General features: G+C 39.9%; 1 protein-coding gene across 1 annotated transcript; it reads left to right on the forward strand.

The window, feature by feature from the left end:
- The first annotated feature begins 10,790 nt into the window (after positions 1 to 10,790).
- On the forward strand, positions 10,791 to 18,505 carry LOC139450357 (uncharacterized). The gene is made up of 5 exons (XM_071232038.1): positions 10,791 to 10,950; positions 15,010 to 16,652; positions 16,808 to 16,910; positions 17,124 to 17,303; positions 17,607 to 18,505. The coding sequence occupies exons 1-5, from the start codon at positions 10,791 to 10,793 to the stop codon at positions 17,903 to 17,905; spliced, it is 2,385 nt and encodes a 794-aa protein (XP_071088139.1). The 3' UTR covers positions 17,906 to 18,505.
- Positions 18,506 to 19,754: the final 1,249 nt, after the last annotated feature.

Below are 19,754 nucleotides of genomic sequence, written 5' to 3' on the forward strand. Positions count from 1 at the left end.
TTAAAACCGTTATAACAAAGATGTCACGTTCACTAAAGAGACCAAGGTATTTGTCAGTAAATTATATTTAACTACCTAAAGATATCTTTAAAAATACTGCTTGAAATGACTTTGACGTACTTTATATTTGTATTATAGTATTTTGGGCTCAAAACATGAGTTTATTTCAGAGTACAATGATGGTCCAATATAATGTTAAAAACGTGTATTTTGATGTTATCTGTTACCATGGCAATGTCGGTGACAAATCGGACACAGAATTTATTTTTTTATCTAAAACGCTAACGAACTGATATTTGGTCAATTAATGTCATGTTCATTCGTTTATTGGGGGCACAGGTGGCTCAGTCGGCTGTGCAGAGATGCGTCTTTTGCCACGCCAGAAACCTATGACTTTTGGTTCGAATTCCGGTTGGTCCCGATTATGTTTCTAGACCTGAATCACTTCAGGCTTTCCTCCCACATCAAACTGACATGCCGTGATCCAATTGGAATATTGTTCAAAGCGGCGTTAAACTCACTCATTCATTTCTTCAAGATAGCTTGGTATATGCGATTCTACATACAAGATAAACGGTTTTAAGTTCAGTGATATCATCAAGACACAAAATCACGCTCTATTTTCGCATGCCTGTCAACAGTTTTCGGATACAGTCAAGACATAATGACCAGTAATCGGTCAGTCTTGTCCAGTCGTGCCGTCCAGCTCGCTTCCTCTGCTCGCTGTCACTTGCCGCCTGTGCCATGTTTATGACACAGATATAATTACTATCTCCTTGAGACAATTGGTAATTAATTAATGCTAATTAATCCAATTGTACTATGGACACTCGACATGCCTATCACTCAGTCAAACCCCAGCCACTGAATCGTCATATATTCGCTTCTCATCAATGTCTTTCATCGTAATATTTGATAATAAAAAATGATTTTTTTTTATGAATATGTAATACTACAATTCCCATTCACCATTTAAAATCAAAATATTAATTTATTTGTACTGAATGGATGTACCAACATGTACACTTACAAGCTATGACAAACGATTTATATATTAATTAATTTTATTTATTTTTTATATATATTTTTTAAATTTCATTTCATTTTATTTTAAAGCATCAGATGGTATAATTCGAGACATGTATCCTGAGGTACATACTTTCGGAAATTGGAAAGACAAGCATGCTGTGGTCATCAATCGGTCAGTCTCGTCCAGTCATGCTAGTCAGCTTTCTGTTGAGTTGTGTCACGTGTTCACTATGTCACGTTTATGACAGATATAATCATTACCCACTTGAGACAACAGGGAATTAATTAATGCTAATTGACCCAATTGTGTTTCTGACACCAGGTTGTATTGTCGGTTAAACACACTGGATTTATAAAAACCCATCAACATCCTTAAAGTAATATAGAAAATAACACATTAATAATTTTTATCTTCTATCTTAACTGTTCCAAATATTGTACAATTGAACACAAATGAAGGGTTTTTTTAAAAATGAAAATGTAGAATGTCATAAATATTATAAAATAACTTTTTTCATACGGATAAATATTCTGTTTTGCATTAATTTGGAAAATGACGCTGGAGTTGACTCGTAAATATAGATTTCTCTCATAATGAAATTGCATTAAACTCTCACAATTCTAATAATTGTATTTTGAATAATATTAATCCCGGATCAGAAAATATTTAAGAAATAATCGGCGTATTGGCATTTTCATTACATGAGTTATATGAAGCCATTTGCATTTTAACACTACCGCGTATTCTATTTAAGATGAAGAAATGTTTTCACTGTTACTGAGGAGGAACGACGCTAAGTAGGTAATAAGTCAGCTTCCTCATCTTCCAACAGAACATGACATCTTTTAAAAGACTTTTTTCTATCGTCGATCACTTACCCTCGATCAACAGACACGTGTAGACTTGGTAGAATTTATTGCATCTTTACAAAGTAGCCATTGATCATTTAATGCAATTTTATCGTCTAGACAATAGCGATGGACGTTGTTTACCTGTCATAAACACAACGCACAGGTACAGTACAAATGATGGTCACTCGGCTGAAAACTTACCGCGTGCCTTCAGTCGCTATCATCTACCGTCAATACAATTAGGTGACACCAATTAAACGTCAACTTTTTTAACAAACGTTAATTAGCGGTTGTGATAGATGCTTTAAAAAAACATTGTCAGGTTCCGTCATCCGTGTTGGATCAATCGAATCTAAACCCAAAACCAATAAAACGCCGTCTTTTTTACTTCTGTGTGTGCTTAAGCAAATATCGAGGGCACCTGCGTTGACGTTAAAGATGAAATTCTATAGAAATACATTACGATTATTGCATCCACATCGCGTTCAATTGTTCATATAATCTCGCCAATTCGAAAATTATATTTAATGCTCCATAAAGTATGACAGCTTTAAACAAGCAAAGCACGCTAATATTGCACCAGTTAACATGCACGCTTAGCACTTTTATGATATATGGAGGTATTCGGGAGTGTATTACAATTTAACGTAGTCACCATGGGAATGTAGCAAAACTGAAGGCCATATATCTCGGACATTTGATTTGAATGCTGCCAAGCATTGGCACGATCCAGGAATACACGCCCTGCCTTGCGTCGGTCACTTCGTGCACGTGCATTACGTCACAGTGGTCAGATCGTGTCAGCCCGTGCACCGGAAGAAATCTTAAGTGCAATTTGTACAAGGGATAGCGGGGTTTCTACATGAAGTTGTTTGACAGGGCTTTGGCGAATTTACAAACAAACACGGAGATAAACAAAGATATCTTCTTGGCATGTTGACAGAGTGATAATATAGACTATGCTAGTATGCAAGTTTTAAATCACTGCTAAACCTGGAATTTTATTTGTTGATGTTTTAGCATTACGATTTGATACAGGTTGTATGCAAGATGCTAAACCCACAAGGTGCAATATTACCACAAAAGAAAAACAGATTTTCATCATTCATTTAATGTGCAATAGCTTCTGTTAACATGCGAAATGGTGGCTACTGAAGATGAATATCAATTTCGGTGACACGTCATCGATTCATGGGTTCGATTCCCTATATGGGTATAATGTGTGACGTCCATATCTGGTGTCCTCTACGTGGCATTATTTGAATACATCTTCAGTCGGAAGTCAAACGCAACCATTACATGTCTATACGTATTTTCCAGTGTGGCATAGTCGTAGAACCAACATCACGTTATGATATGCAGACTTGAAGCTACATACCGCCTTCATGGTTCGATCCCCGGTCGCGTCATACCAAAAGACGTTAAAAGATTGTACTTGTTGTCACCCTGCCTTGCGCTCGGCATTTAGGGGCTAAAACAAGGACTTGTCGGCTCGGAGTCATTATATTGTGTGAGTGGGGTATTTATGTTAAACTGCGGCATGGTATCTCAGTGAGCTAGCACTGTAAAATCGGCATCAGTCCGGACTGGTACAAACAGCCACACACCCGCACGCACGCACGCACGCACGCACACACACACACACACACACACACACACACGCATGCATGAATCTTCAACGCGACGTTAAACCCAATTTCACATCACTTGAAACTACAATTCGAAAGTCAAATACGACCAGTTGGGGTTGAATCATAATATAAATGTATTGCCATGGGCGAAAAGTCAACGCAGACATCAATAGATTATTATATATACAGACGGATCCATGTTTAACATGTCAAACAATATGTAATTGCGTATTTGTTTCGAAACGTGCTACATCGCCTTCGGGACAATATGAATATAGACTTGAGCTATTCCCTGCGACGTACTTAAAACATATCTGAAACAGCTCCCTTTGATGTTGCCGCTGTACATATAAGTACCAAGTGAGAATGACGTATAATAAAATAGCAATATGATTTGGCGGAATATGTACAAATTAGAGGGATGATCTGGGGCTGACGCTATATAAACCTATAAACGTTGGGATTATCTGGGAGGTCGGCCGGTTCACACCTTGTATGCGCTGATCTCAGACAAGGATAGTTGTAAAGATGGTAGTACCCTCAGGCAATCAGCACGACTGGGTCGAGTCGATATGTACTGATTTGGACACGTGTCGAATGCGAATATGTGGCATAAACTGGCGGAGTAATGCTATCGTTTGACAACTGATTATAACTTATTTTAATAAATGTCATTTGATATTTAATTTATGCATTTATCGACATGTTGGCAAACTCTGACGCTGATATGATATTAATTTGAATGAGGAAGAGAATTCATGGATGTCAACTTCTTTATTATGAGGAACACAACATTTCGGAGTATATGCTTACTCGTTCTTCGAGTAAATAAATGCCGATAGGTGATTAGCAAAGGACAAATGGGAGCCAACTCTTTACAATTAATTATCGCTGATAGGTGATAGCGATAGAGAACTGGAAGCCAAGTCCTAAATGAAAATAATTCTTACATGTACATATATATGTTCTCTGCTTCAATGCATTTATACACCTAATGAAGGAGTAAGTATATACTCCGAAATCTTGTGTTCCTCATAATAAAGAAGTTGACATCTATAAATGCTCTTCCTTATGTGGTGCGTGTGATTCATAAACAAATGATTATGTAAAAAAGTGAAACTCAGATAAACTATCTGCTGTCTCCTTATGATATCGTACAAATTTTTTCTGTAGAGACTTAACTCGGTGTCATCACTGAAATGGGCTTCACACATTGTACCCATGTCGGGAATCGAACCCGGGTCTTCGGCGTGACACGAGAACGCTTTAACCACTAGGCTACCCGACCGCCCCTATTTTACCTTTATGCTCAATGTTATGTTTCAGCGTATGCTCGAGAATGGTTATTCTCTGACGTTGACGTATAATTAAGTTTATATAAATATTTTTTGTCACTTTCAATAACACAATAGCATACCGTTAAAATAAATGAATACATGAAACATTCGAACGTCAGTGATATGATAGTAGTAGACACTTCATATTGGTGCTTCTTGATGACACACGGTGATCGTGCGATAGATTAATCGGGATTAACCACCGGCTTTAATCTCGAGTCAAGTCAGGGTAGATATCTGCCGCTCACACCCCGTGGTGACTGCCGCTCTGGCAGCGTCAAACTCTAGTGTCAGCGACAGATTAACGCGGGGATGATCTGTTGACAAACACGAGATGTGTACTTATCGAAATCAGTAAACATAATCTCCCTAAGTTGGAGTAGACTGTTCATTTTGTGTCTTGAATCTCAATATACGAAACGCGTGTACATATACCACTCCTAGCCCCTAGGGTTAATAACTGGGTCAACTGCGGTTCTTGTGTACGTGACAGTATGTCGCGGTTATAAGGGTGGTTTTAATGTGTTATAACTTTATTGTAGCGACAGTTTGGAAATTATGTTAACATTTTTTGTCAAGAATTAAATAACATAATACTGGGTCTTATTTTGACATGGAGATCTAAGTGCTAAGATGATCGTAACTCCCATACTTTAACATAGACTTACGACAGTCGATGACGTTGTGTTATAAGCCCAGGGTTATAACGTGTATGACATGAATAACGCATAATGTTTGTTTGTTTGTTTGTTTGTTTAACGCCGCACTCAACAATATTCCAGCTACATGACGGTGGTCTGTTAATAATCGAGCCTGGACCAGACAATCCAGTGATTGACATCATGAGCATCGATCTACGCAATTGGGATATGATGACATGCATCAACCAAGTCAGCGAGCCTGACCACCGATCCCGTTAGTCGCCTCTTACAACAAGCATAGTTGCCTACACATAATACATTTACATAACAGAATAGCAACAAAAAGAAAAAGTATTTGCATGCAGACACCAACCTACATACATTCTCAAGAACGTATATTTACAATATTTCGCCAGCAAATGATACAAACAACCATCAGTCACAAAACGTCAACACGTTAGCACGCCGACACTCACATACACTGTATTGTGCATCTTCACATGTAAATAGTATGTATATCTGAATGAAGCTGTGTTGAAATGTGGAGGAATCATGTCAAATATCATGTTTAGCCACGTATTGTCTCTCTTTTTCGTTTGTTAATATAAGCAAAGACGGTACAATCGAGAAATGTGTAGTTCCTTTCTAGATATCACCTGACACCGCTATAATATTGAAAATATTGAATATTGAATATTGAATATTGAATATTGAATATTGAATATTGAATATTGAATATTGAAAATATTGAATATTGAATATTGAATATTGAATAGTAAACATTGAATATTGAATACTGAAAATATTGAATTTTGAATATTGAAAATATTGAATGTTGAAAATATTGAATATTGAAAATATTGAATGTTGAAAATATTGAATATTGAAAATATTGAAAATATTGAATACTGAAAATATTGAATAGTAAACATTGAATATTGAATACTGAAAATGTTGAAAATATTGAATGTTGAAAATATTGAATATTGAATATTGAATATTGAATATATTGAAAATATTGAATATATTGAAAAATATTTAGCTGAAAGTAACGAACTCACTCACTCGAAAAGCCTGAGATGTTTAAATAGCACGTTCATTCATTCATCGAATAAAGGTGTAAAATAACATGTTGCTCGATTGTTGTTGTTGAAAACGAATATACTATATGCCGTCTATATAAACCCGAAACTGTTTATTCTCTTCTCCTCCTCTGAATCAATTCTATCAGCATGGACAATAAAACAGGAAATCCCCTCTTGTTGACATCCCCCACAACAAGAGATCAGCGACGGGGTGTTCCGGTCGAGTGGGTCAAGTCTCGTGAGCTGACCACATGGACGAGCCTGTTGTGTATTCACATAGATAACTGCCATTGGCATTCTTCCCGAGATATACATGCATCACAACCCCCGGTCACAAAGAGTTTCCCAATACCCGTGCTGGGCCGGGTACTGTATGGAAGGCCATCTGTTTCATCTACATCGCGACTGTAACCCACCCGTCTAACACATGTACCCGAATTGTTTCACTTCGCCTAACATGGCTTTGTTGCAACTTTCTTAACATATTCGCCACGTGTGTTTCATGGCATAAGTCCACAAAAGCTTGGAAAAATGGCCGAAGATTTTAGATGAGAACCGTGATGTATACATTTTGAGACAGTGACAGTTAGCAACCCTATTGGCTGCAAACTGTTATTTGTTCTCAAGTACAAACGATATTCAAGCGAGTGCTCCTTTGGGGGCAAAAATCACAATTAAGTATAAGGGGATTTTTTTCAACGTGTACTCAATAATTAGGTAATTGGTTTTATACTGTAAATGAACTTGTATATCTGGTTTATTTATGAAAATATACATTAATTACATCTTAAAGCTTGTAGAATAAATAATTTTGATACACGTATAACAGTTTACGTATTTTTTAATCGGTAAACAAGATATATCAAGTTTGTCGAAACAGCTCAAAGGTTGTGGAATATTTAACAACAGTTTATGTATTTTTAAATTATATTCGCTTTTATTATCAAAATAAATCAAGTTTGTCGAAACAACTCAAAGGTTGTAGAATAAGTAATATGAATATAACAGCCCATGTATTTTTTAATTATATTCGCCTTTTATGAAACAAGATACATTAAGTTTGTCCAAACAATAGTGTTTAACGAAGAACGATGTTCACCCCGACTCTCGCTATTCCCCTATCCTCCCTCTGAAAATAGCGTCATCGGTGTATGTTTAGGCTCCTGTACCGTACCACACATCCCACAGTATCCAAACCGGATTTACAGTTCGTGGAGACAATATACTACACAGAGACACTACAACCGACAATACCACATTGAGTAATTAATAACGTTCTCATTAGTTAGACAGTGTGTGTTAATTATGTAGAAGTGTTTGATGACTGTCCCAATCACAGGCTTACTCAGTATTCAGTAATCAGCGTGTCTAACTTAACCTGTATGGGGTTCCATATTGGTTACCGTTCTAGAACCGCTTCTTGCAGCAATCTTAACCTACTTCAAAGAAAAGTCGAATAATGTAACCTTGTGTACACGAATGAATCAATTAAAGAATGGAACGATTCATTAAGCTTAACTATTAATGTCACATGTTTAAGTATATCACAAGTTTCATTCTTTGAAAAAGCAATGTTTTATATACATTTTGTTTACAGATGACGTCACTAGGTCTAAACATCTAAGCAGAATCATTTCATATGCCGATATTAAAACTCGTCTCTTTCAAAGTGAAAACTGTAAATTTAAGTAACATAACTGAGCGCAAATAATAACTGTATTCCTCCGCTATTTATATTTTCAGACTTTAAGAACATGGCGTAAGATTCTGTTGTAGTTGATCATGGGAATGCCATAAGACCGAAACCGCCATGGTGGATGAAGTTCAATATATCATTATTTTGTCTTTACCTTACAAAGTGTAAGAAATAGCAACGTTGCGCTCAGCAAAAGCACGGCAAAACTGAAAAAGCGCATTTACGACTAAAAACGTGAGGAGACGACTTTTCCCACGGAGTAGTGCACGTGCAGGTCGGGGAAGTCCAACAGGTCATCTAAATGGAGGGTCAGATTTGGTAATTTTCTTACTTTGTGAGGGCGAAGTGACCATCACTAAGTCCAAGCCTAACATGACTTGTCCTGAGGCGGACCGCATGCTTTTTGCATGGGTCACAAACACTGAGTGGGTTCAGATCTATGGTATATACTCACACAATGGAGGAACATGCGCATAGAATTTTCGTGCATTTTAAAGCGACGATAAAGTATCAAAAAAACTTTGTCATGGTTACAATCAAATGAATTATTTTCACTTTATTTCTAAAAAAGTAATGTGATCGGTTCTATATATTACCTTGTAAGACAGGTACAGTTTTAAGTAAGAGAGTCCCACGTAACTGATTCGCTTGTCTCTAATCGTTTTGACTTTGTCGATCAAACATGTTTAAATCAATATTATTTATATGACTTATATCAAGGTATACACATTCTTAGTGTATGTATTTATTTATAGTGAGAAAATAAGTCAGATCATGTTAGATTCTGCCCGAGATAAGTAACTATAATTCAACTGTTTCCATTGATTTACTAAATGGTTAGCAATCGTTTTCAACACAATGGGCAAAAGGTGCTGTGATGGGTATATTTCGTCAAAACAATTACCCAAATCAAACGTATTGATAGCCATACGCTGGTCAGTGTTGTAAGTTAAATTACCATTGTCGTATAAAGAGACTGTATTTAAAGATTAAGCACCCAAGATATCACACAATCACAATGTTATAAATTGATAACTTACTTATGAGAGTATTTCTTGTGGAACTGTAGGATTGTTGTAGCAAAGTTAAGACATAGATTGTTTTTATGAGATATGATCATATAATCACTATTTACTGTTTATGGGGAAATATCTTAGATTGACTGTAGCGTTTTTCCCATGGCTGTAAGAGGGACATGGGAAGGGGGTAATTCAACCTCACCGTTATCTAAGATCCCCTTGAAGTACTCGAGTAAGATTAGACACGGGGTTTTGTAATTCGGGTTTCATGGTACGTCCTGTCCGTGAGAGTCCCATCGGCCCAACCAACACAGGCCTTCTGACAAGACGTGATCTTAGCAGGAACTGCCTAATACAAGACACCTGTAGTCTTACCTAACTTACACACAATATACTACATTGTATAGCTTTTTCAATATTCCCCCGTACCAACAAATAAGGAATTTGATTCTATTTAGTCGGTTTGTTTTTTAGTTTTTCGGTTATTTTAGTAAGCCATGATCATAGATTCTTTTAAGTCTGTAGAGTTCCTATTTTCAAATTTGAAAATTGTAATGACCCTGACTACAAATTACCACATTCCACAAAATGTTCTCATTTTATAGATATTTAACCTGTGCCATAAATGTAATTCATACACTCAAAGTTATATAAATACAATTTAACACCAAGAAATATTGTATTTTTTTATTCCACCAATTGAAACGTTAGTTTCAGGTATATACTCAGATATCTATGTAATTTTATTTAAAAAAGCATAATGAATGTGTGTATTATCGATGGTCGGTGTTTTTAAATAGATCATGGCAAATGTGAATCAAATAATATATATCAAACGTAAACACAGACAACAAAATAACTTCGACAAGTCATCTAGTAATGGTTAGCGATAGTTTATCTCCTAAAATCGTCATGTCAGACAGCAGGGGTGCTCGTGTCTTCAAACAAGCCAAGTGTCAGTCCTGTCAAACCCGTCATCTAATCCCCCTAGAAAATCATGTAAAAAAATATACAAAATAAACATCTATACAGGAAAACTCATGTACTTGACTGCCGTATCTGTTTTTAAGTGATGGTTGTATTAAAATCACATCTCAATTCAATCGCTCTTCTATTACTTTCTCTTCCAAATATTGTCTTAAGTTTAACACTGGACATAGATCACAGAATATATTCGCCGATGCGTGTCCGGTCGAGTTTATCATGACCAGTTCGAGTTTATTTGTGTTGTGAGCGCTCACACGCTGAGTTGAAAAGCCCCCGTCAATGTCTAACAGACAACGGGTTTCTTGCGGCGAGAATGCAGTTACCGCTAGAACTCACCTCATTTGCATAACAATTAACCGCTGTAATTTGTGTGGCTGGCTGCGCCCAGCGCGTGCGCCATGCACGCTTTCCCGGAAAGGGCGCTCATTACAAAATGCTCAGCAATGTGAGTGAGAGAGCACATCCATTCAGATAGACTTCAGAGCAAGGCGGGTCAGCGCCTCAAACACGAAAATGCCGAAATCATTTCTAGTGTGTAGGTTTCAAGGCAAGAAGAGACGCCATTCAGAAACAACCTCAGAGACGTCTGAGACTACAAACCAACTGTCTAACCCAGTGGTCAACCCCAATGGCCATTTTTCACTGGACAAGGAGGTCGCCATACTTCGGACAGGTCAGTGCTATGTTGTTCGTGTCAGCTTTCACTCGCTCCGGGCTTGTTTTGACCAGCTTGTCAACAACGCTTATCGAGTCTCAAACATATACGTTATTTTACACAACCGACCTAGACGAGAAGCAGACGACTAAAATATTCTAATTTTTGTAGTTGTATGTTGTGTATGCTTGAATGACAGGTACTTTTTTTTAAGTGTACAGTGTTTTGTGTGTACTTCTTGCTCAGTATAGAGTCCAGTCGGTTATAACTGTGTTATATTAAGCATCCAGCATTCTACCCGTACTGGCAGTGTTGCTATTCTTGGTGTGAACCCACGTTCTATTGTTATTCCCAATCGATAAAACGTTGACGGGACCCTTCAACACCTGTCGTTCGTATTTCAAATTTCCCTCACTTTTCTACCCATAATTACGATTGCTATCATAGTTGTTGAGTAGACAAGATGGATAAGCTTCTATGGCCGCTTGTCAATGATTGCTATAACCACACACCTTATAACACCACCATGAGTATTTTGTTTACCTTTCAATGACACGCATGACGAACTTCCTAGTTCATTTCGACATGTCTCTCTTCTCGGTGATATTCTAACATGGTAACTTATATTTCTGATTGTTTGGTATCCTAATTCGTTGTGCAATGGATTCACTGCTACAGTAATATGTAATACACTCGGCAATATGTCCTCAATCCTTTATCCATCAGTTCACAAATCTAGCTGATACTACCAGTCCACTAATAGCACTCCCATCCATCAACCCTTGAGCGACACGTGTGTATATTGCTGTTGTGTATGTATACACCCAGCTTTCGTGTCAGCTGTCAAACTCCGTAGTGTCTTAGTATATCTCGACGTGGCCATTGATCATGTCAGAGTTTATTTTTGTAATGACTATTCATCTTTAGGCGAATAATTTTGCATGAAATTTTTATATTACTTTTGTAAATGCGAAATACTTTGAATGGCATTATTTTACATACGGTCTTCGTGACATTATTTGTTAGGTTGGTGATAATTGTCAGGTATTGAAAAGTTGGATGTTTGAAATATTATCAGTCGCAATGATTGATGATGATGTTTGTTTCCAGTAACAGGACAATAGTTGTTTATGACTTTGTATTACATAACAGGACGATTACAATGTAAACGTTGTGTTTGTGGTGACGTAAAGTGACTAACAGTCCCCACCGTATGCGAATCAAAGTCAATATTCTTTTTATCCAGCGAACGATTCATCTTCCACCGGTGTCAATAATTGCCGTGACAAGCCCAGGCCTCGCCACAAACACTACCACGCGCAGCTGTCTATGGCTTTCAAACCTCGCGCGTCTGACGTCCAACAATACCCGTTGCCCTGGTTACCGAGAAAGGCAAATCCCAGAGTAGCAGTTGCCGTTAGTCAATGGGTTTGAATGGGCGCTCTTGATGACGTCACATTTACGACCCCCCGTAAAGACTGACCGTCAGTGTCGGGGTTCGTCTGATGAACTACCGTGATTACGTAATGCCCCGGCGATTCAAATCAAACTCAAGCGTTGAGCCCTTCATTGTATACGACTACCACTGCCGTGTAATCAGTGCAAGAATCACACGACTTCTAGGTGTGAGAAAGTGTTTAGACAGTTAAATTAAGAAGTCGAGTCCTTTGTCTCTGGGCTAGTAAAACAAGCCTTCAGTCAATTATTGTCAAAACAACGGAAGATGCCCGTCGGCGGTTTTAACACTTTACTGGACACAGTGCTTATTTTGTTGAAACGCCGAAAAGCTTACAATTAACTTTGAATGCTAAGTTAAATGGAATGAAAACGAAAGTTAATTAACCCTTTTCTCAGTAGGTTAATGTTGATCCTACTATCAATCACATCCCCACTCAAAGAAATCGACTATCACGTAAGGCCGTAAGTACGATTCCTAAATGAAACAAAAATCTGTTAAAGTGTACGTACCGCTTGAAAATTCAATCGTTTCCTCTAAGCTTAAGGTCGAAACATGTTAACCTATACAAACAAACTTAATAACCACCTTGAACAATTCCCGTGACGTTTAATTCCAAAGTATCTGTACCCCCCTTAAATTTATACCCCCATATAACGCTCCCTGATGTAGCCTCATTAGCGACTGACCCATCTTTGTCCATCAATCCCCACCCCACGGGGGTCGTCCGCTCCCCCTTACGCCATATTGTTAGCTGTCCAAATTTCACTGACCTCTGATCGCGGTCACGATAACGCCCGGTCATCCCGTAATCCGACCCCCCTTGTGGTTCGTGTTAACTCACCCCCACCGGGGTGCTACCCTATCTATCCCCGGGGCGGCCGAGAACAACTGGAAACATAGTTAATTTTGAATTTGGGCGTTTGGTTTTATTATCAAGCCATGTTGCGATGCGCCATATTTGAGCAGGACAAGTTGATGACGTTATGGTTGCATTAGGAGTCGATTTCGGAAAATATTAAACTGTTAATTTTCTTAAAGCAGTATATTCTTGTTAGATATCATTATTTGGTACTCATGTCAATTAGCATTCATGTGACTACATTTGTCATTGAATTAGTAACATAATGAACGGTCCCTATTAATAGGCAACATCTATACGTATACTACTCAAACGAAGTTAAGGACAGATTCTTTCATAATAAAGGTAGTCTGTGAAAAGCAATATAAAAGAATCGTGTGTTCCGTAACATCTTTTGCATGGTATATATGTACACTTTATATCATGGCCAATCCTACAGTGTGCTTGCTGTTGCACACACTGTGAACTGTTACAACAGGGGACTTGTTTGAATAAGTAAATTTAGAAACGCGTTAAAAAGAAGTTAATGTTGAAGTGAAAACAGTTTAAACTGTAAAGAAATCTATAATTGGTTTTGGAAGTACCCCGTGTAATATTGTGAGTAATTATATACGTTTCTTGGAACTATTGGAATGATTTGTATTAAAAACTAACCCAGGCAACATTCCCTCATCATGCTACCATTAAATATTCATACACTAATCTCCCAAATATTACACGTCGCATCACACTCCTCAACAGTCTTTTGTTATTTCTCCGCTGCGACTTCAGATCAGCTGTTCGCCAGGAATACATAATGAGTCTTTGTTGAAGCCTATTAGCCAATATTAAGGCAATCACCCAGTTGTGAAGATATAAAAGCGATCTGCTTGCGGCAAAACAAACACTTCCTTGTATAAGAAAGCCGCGTGTTCGACGAGTCTCGATCATATTGCAAATGGCGTGTATTATGTCGTCTGCCTTGTCGCGTGCCAGGCACGTGGCTTGTTTTTTCGGGTCACCTGTCTATCGGAAGGCAAATGTCCCTCCTTCACTCAAACCTTCAACATGCAAAGGAATGAGGCTGCTTGGGACAAAGAACGCTTTCATTCGCTCTTCCCGCCTCGCCTGCCATTTATCTTCTGCCGAACCGTTAAAAAGGAGGCGAGCAGATGTCGGCGGAGCTCTCGGCCCGTCAGATAGCAGATGAATAGGAAAGCGCGGGAAACTTACATCAGACGACAGACCATTAAGCCGTGAGCAAACCTGACCAGCAATCTCCCTGCTGTGCAGAGGTGGGATCGGGTTTGCCAGTCACGTGACTTATTGTTATGGGTCACGTGGTACATGCAACAGATGTTTCCTCGCCATATTGGCAAAAACACCGCGAATGTTAAAGAATTTGTGGCCCGTGCCATCCCATTGCGTACAGTGGGCACGAGGTCACTATCTGGTATTTGATCTTTTGAAGCGGGTATGGCCCCCGGGGCATGCCGGACCTTGCTACAACCTCTGACCTGTAGTGTCTTTTGTGACTAGCCATGGGAGATAACGACCCTTTTACACCTTTGAACAATAGAAAAAAATAAACCCTGAGAATCCGTTCTAATCCTAACAGGATATGAGGACAATGGGATCAATCACTTGCCATTGGTAACTCGTTCTAAGAAATGACTCTGCCCCAGTTTAATTGAAGTACGAGACTGGAATGTCTTACAATATGGTTGATAGCATAACTGATAAATGAGTTTATTTCTAATATGTTACTTTGTGTTTACAGACGCCGCCGTCACTGAAGCCAAACGAGCCCGTTTGTCAGAAGACGCCTCCGTCGACTTGACCGTCACAGCCAGTGAACGCATTAACGATGACATCACAAGTCACGATAGCACACACCTCGACAACAGCAAAGGATCGCCATTCTCCTACAACAGCGATTCCAGTGGCTACTCCTCAGGCTATGCATCCAAAGACATTTCTGATGTATCGTCATCGTTTAGTCACCCCAGTACGTTTGACCGTTCGGCGGCAAACACACCGACACCCGACTCGTCGGTTGTCAGTACAGTGTCTGAAGTATCGTCCACACAGATGGAACCCACAGTCACCCCACCCCCACTTGCCCCTTCTCCCTCCTTGTCCCGGGTGGAAGAGGTGCGTCCTTCCTTTACCACCCCGAATGTAAAGACTGAGATGTCTGCTACACCGGTGAGGATGACCGCCCCAACTAGAAGTCTTCCTTCAGTTATTCTTAGCTCGACTCCTAAATCTGCTGCAGAGAGCATTCCCATCGCCTGCCGGCGAGTGTTTCCAGTTCTGCACATGCCATGGATGAGTAGTCCAATACCTGGACGTCTGCCACCCAGATCCCGTTACGCCACCCTCACCCCACCCCCAACGCCGTCTCACGCCCCATCTTCTGAGACAAGCTGGCAGTCGTCGAGCAACCCACCCAGTCCTCGCACAGACATGTTTAAACCACACAGTGATGCAACTAAACCTTCAATTGCAACTAGTATGCCTGTGACCTCAGCTGGATATGTATCTTCCCGCTACGCAGAGAACTCAAAGGAAAATATTGTCCCCAAAATGCTCGAAAGGCCATTGAACGTTGTTGCTGACGTACCAAGGACTCCTTTTGCCAGGCAACCGTTGCAGAACTTTACCAATAACAAGTTTTACACTCAGTCTTTGTCTTCACTACCAGTGCAAGGCGGTCGTATACCAGTGCTACCCCAGGGTACGAAGGCTCTGCCCCTCACCATGGCTCATCTCCCCACCCATGTGTCTTCCTTACCCCCATATGCAGTGAGGAATATGTGCCTCGGGGATAAGACCAATGTATCCATGTACCATAGTGCAGTTCAACCGTGCTCAACCATCACCTCTGATCACCCCCGCGCAACGTGTCCACCTAGTCTAGAAAACGCCATCCCACCGGTGAAGTATCAGCCCAGGCCTCCCCCACCCCAGCCCCTGCGGCCGTGGGAGGATACCAATACAAAAGACACTTTCGCTAAACGTCCGGTCACCCCGCACCTTATTGCTCAACCTATGCCTTTATTGACCAAACATGACCCTAACGGAAGTGTATCACCTCAACCTTTGAACTTTTCCATGGATCACCGCAATAATATAACCATGGCGAATCCCTACAGATCATCGACATCTGAACTGAACACTCTTCCCAGGGAGATGAAATCCACTTCCCCAATGTCGGCCCTGTCTGTGGTCACCGACATATCGCCCAATGTGAAGTATGAGGACGCTGAGAACCGCCTGACCCCCACCACTCCAGGCTCGTCCCCAAACAGCGGCAAGGAAGCCAAATGGTCCCTGGTCTCCCTGCACGACCTTGAGATGGCGTCCCGTGACGAACACCGAGATGTCAAGATGGCGCCTACGTTGTTGCTTCTCCTCAAGGTTTGTTTCTTAAACTTCATACATTCAAACGTTACGGGATTATCAACTGAATGAAAGTAATGGGTAAAGCATGGGGTGTATAAGACATAGTTGAAGGTTCCTACAAAGTAAATAAAAAGGACATGTTCTCAATTTTACACTTCGATTTTTTTCAGCAAGCAGGGCGTACAGACGTAGAAGTGATCAATGGCGGTTATGGTATCAAGAACCCATCTTTCACTGAAGCGGACCTCGAGGACACCGTCATCAAACAGAAAGGTAAACGCCAGTTATAAATCTTCCTCCCCCCCCCCAAAAAAAAAAACCTAACAAAAACAACGCCTTCTGTCACCAATTCAAGAAACATCAGAATTAAACTTGCGAACGTTTATTTTCCTCATTAAATATTCAATTTACATAATTGTGATTCTATTTCATATTCTATTCAAATTTTACTTTTCAATGTAATAAAATTCAAATTTAAATTTACAGCTGTGATGACCGACAACGGGAGATACATGTGCAAGGTTTGCCAGAAGGAGTTTGCGCTGCAGCGGCTGCTCAACCGCCATGTGAAGAACCATAGCGAGGTCAAACGGTACCTTTGTACGTTCTGTGGCAAGGGCTTCAACGACACCTTCGACCTGAAGCGACACACGAGAATACATACAGGTAAGCAGTTATAACACGGCATAACTATGCCACTTAGGTTAATTGTATTATTCATATTCCGTTCTACATGAAGTTCTGCGTTTTCTTTAAAATTTAGACTCGGTTAAATTATTTAGTAAATTAATCACAATAATTATGATCGAATTTGTTTACCGATCTGAGAAGAGATTTATTTATGTGCCATGATATAAACTCCTGTGTATGTTTCAAATGTTTGAATAAACAAAGCTGGGAAAATGATATGTATGTATTATATTGGTACATTTATAAGACAATGGGTAAAATGTTGTTATTGATTTGCAGGTGTTAAGCCATATAAGTGTGAGAAGTGTGGCAAAGCTTTCACCCAGCGTTGCAGTCTAGAGTCCCACGCCAAGAAGGTGCACGGCTCCGAGTTGGCCTTCGCTTACAAGGAACGTCGGTGTAAGATGTACGTCTGTGAAGACTGCGGACACACCACCGGTGACCCCGAGCTCCACTACGTTCACCTCAAGGACAACCACCCCAACTGCCCCGCCCTCGAGAAGTGCCACGATAAACGTCAGTTTAAATTCACTGATGGAAAGATCCCCAGTGCACCAGTTCTCCAGCCAAGGAACTAATGTCTTGCGGAAGAATACTCCAGTTTCTAGTAGTGCTCGGACTGCTTCCAGTAGTCGCCATTTGTTTTGTTACCGTTATGTGTGACTGTTACTGTTCGTTCTTCTCCGTCTCGTCGCTCGACTGTTATCGGATGTAAATATTTGAACGCATCTTTCTTGTCGGACTGAGTTTATAGTCTCGACTAACTTTCAGAATTGTACAATTCGACTACCATATTTGGTAGGAAGTGTATATTTGAACATGAAGTCAACCCGCCATGTTATTGCATGCTGGGTACCATCACTTTACAGCTTCAACAGTATTGAACAGTACTGAGATTCTCCAAACTTTACCTCGTCTTAGACAACCTATAGTTTGTAAATTGCTTTTTGACAAATCCGAAACTAGTCATTAGTGCATTGTCAACTTGTCACTGTTGCATTTTACAAGCTACCACACGCCGCTTTGATGTTGTTCGCATTATGCCAAAGTTTACAAAGAAGTCGATTTATTTTGTGCAATATTTTTTCTTGATTAGCCTCCGTCGCTGTGTCCTGTGTCTGCTCTATCCTAGTTAGTCTTCTACGATCTTTGTATCATATGTTCGTTATTTATTGATTAATGTCGGTGCTACATCACTCATTACAACCCAAGTTGTGCAATATTCCATGAACAAGCTACGTTCCATGCATTCTGTTTGCATTCACCACAAATAAACAAATCACAATAAACTATTTGGTGCTGTCTTTCTTTATTCCGTATCAATTCGGTCTGGTTTGCACACCCGTACGATTCCAGGGTAGAATAGGTCTTCAGCAACCCATGCTTGCCGTAAAAGGCGACTATGCTTGTCGTAAAAGGCGACTAACGGGATTGGGTGGTCAGGCTCGCTGACTTGGTTGATGCATTTCATCGATCCCAATTGCGTGGATCGATGCTCATGATATTAATCACTGGATTGTCTGGTCCAGACTCGATTATTTACAGACCGCCGTCATATAGTTGTAATATTGCTGAGTGTGGCCGTCATATAGCTGTAATATTGCTGAGTGTGGCCGTCATATAGCTGTAATATTGCTGAGTGTGGCGTTAAACAACAAACCAACCAACCAACCACACCCGTACGAGCGGTTGGGTAGTCTAGTGGTTAGTGTAGCTCGTGTTGCTGAGGCCTGGGTTGATTCCCCACTTGGCTGGCTACAAAATGTGTAACCAGTTTCTGGTGTCCCCTCAGTGATATTGCTGGAATATTGCCAAGCGGTGTGAAACCCAACTCTCCCAATCCACACCGTGCTTGTACAAATAAGGCTTAATGTGGATTAGATAGTCAACATGGATAATGAAATGACGATGCTACTTACATGGGGATCCATATGGAGGACATGATTTCAGGGATAGACATTAATAATAAAATCTAACCAGCCCCGCAACTTCTCAGTAAGGACCAATGTTTTATGTTACATACTGACTATAACATGTAGGGGTTTGCGAAAAGGATACGCCTGTTCTGCCATACCGGTAGGAGCTGAAAAGAAAATGGGAAGGGGATCTGGGTGAATGTTTTATACTATATGTTCTGCGGTCTGTAAGAGAGACTAGAAACATACGTGTTACTATATATTTGGGAAATAAACATTACTATTTCTAAATATGCACTTGTTTATGGGATAGTAGTGGTGTCGATCCTTTGTCATCGCACACTAATGGCGCAGATCTGTGAACCTATGCAATCTGTTGCCTTAAGCTTTAATATTAACAAAACATTTAATGTCAACCAAGGGTTCAAGGCGTCGCAATTATCTGCGTATTTGCGGCCGTTTGACGTCCCTGAATCCACTGCACGTTGGTTCAACTCCGGGTTTTGTCCTA

Source organism: Haliotis cracherodii, unplaced genomic scaffold, assembly GCF_022045235.1.
Source record: "Haliotis cracherodii isolate W230 unplaced genomic scaffold, xgHalCrac1.p SCAF_8, whole genome shotgun sequence".
In the NCBI taxonomy this organism is placed as follows: Eukaryota; Metazoa; Mollusca; class Gastropoda; order Lepetellida; family Haliotidae; genus Haliotis; species Haliotis cracherodii.

What these genes read in the sequence shown, in the direction of transcription:
- LOC139450357 (XM_071232038.1), top strand. Translation starts at nt 10,791, where the DNA reads ATGCCGAAATCATTTCTAGTGTGTAGGTTTCAAGGCAAGAAGAGACGC. An exon ending in GGTCGCCATACTTCGGACAG is followed by an intron (nt 10,951 to 15,009) that starts GTCAGTGCTATG and finishes TTGTGTTTACAG; the next exon opens with ACGCCGCCGTCACTGAAGCC. An exon ending in CGTTGTTGCTTCTCCTCAAG is followed by an intron (nt 16,653 to 16,807) that starts GTTTGTTTCTTA and finishes GATTTTTTTCAG; the next exon opens with CAAGCAGGGCGTACAGACGT.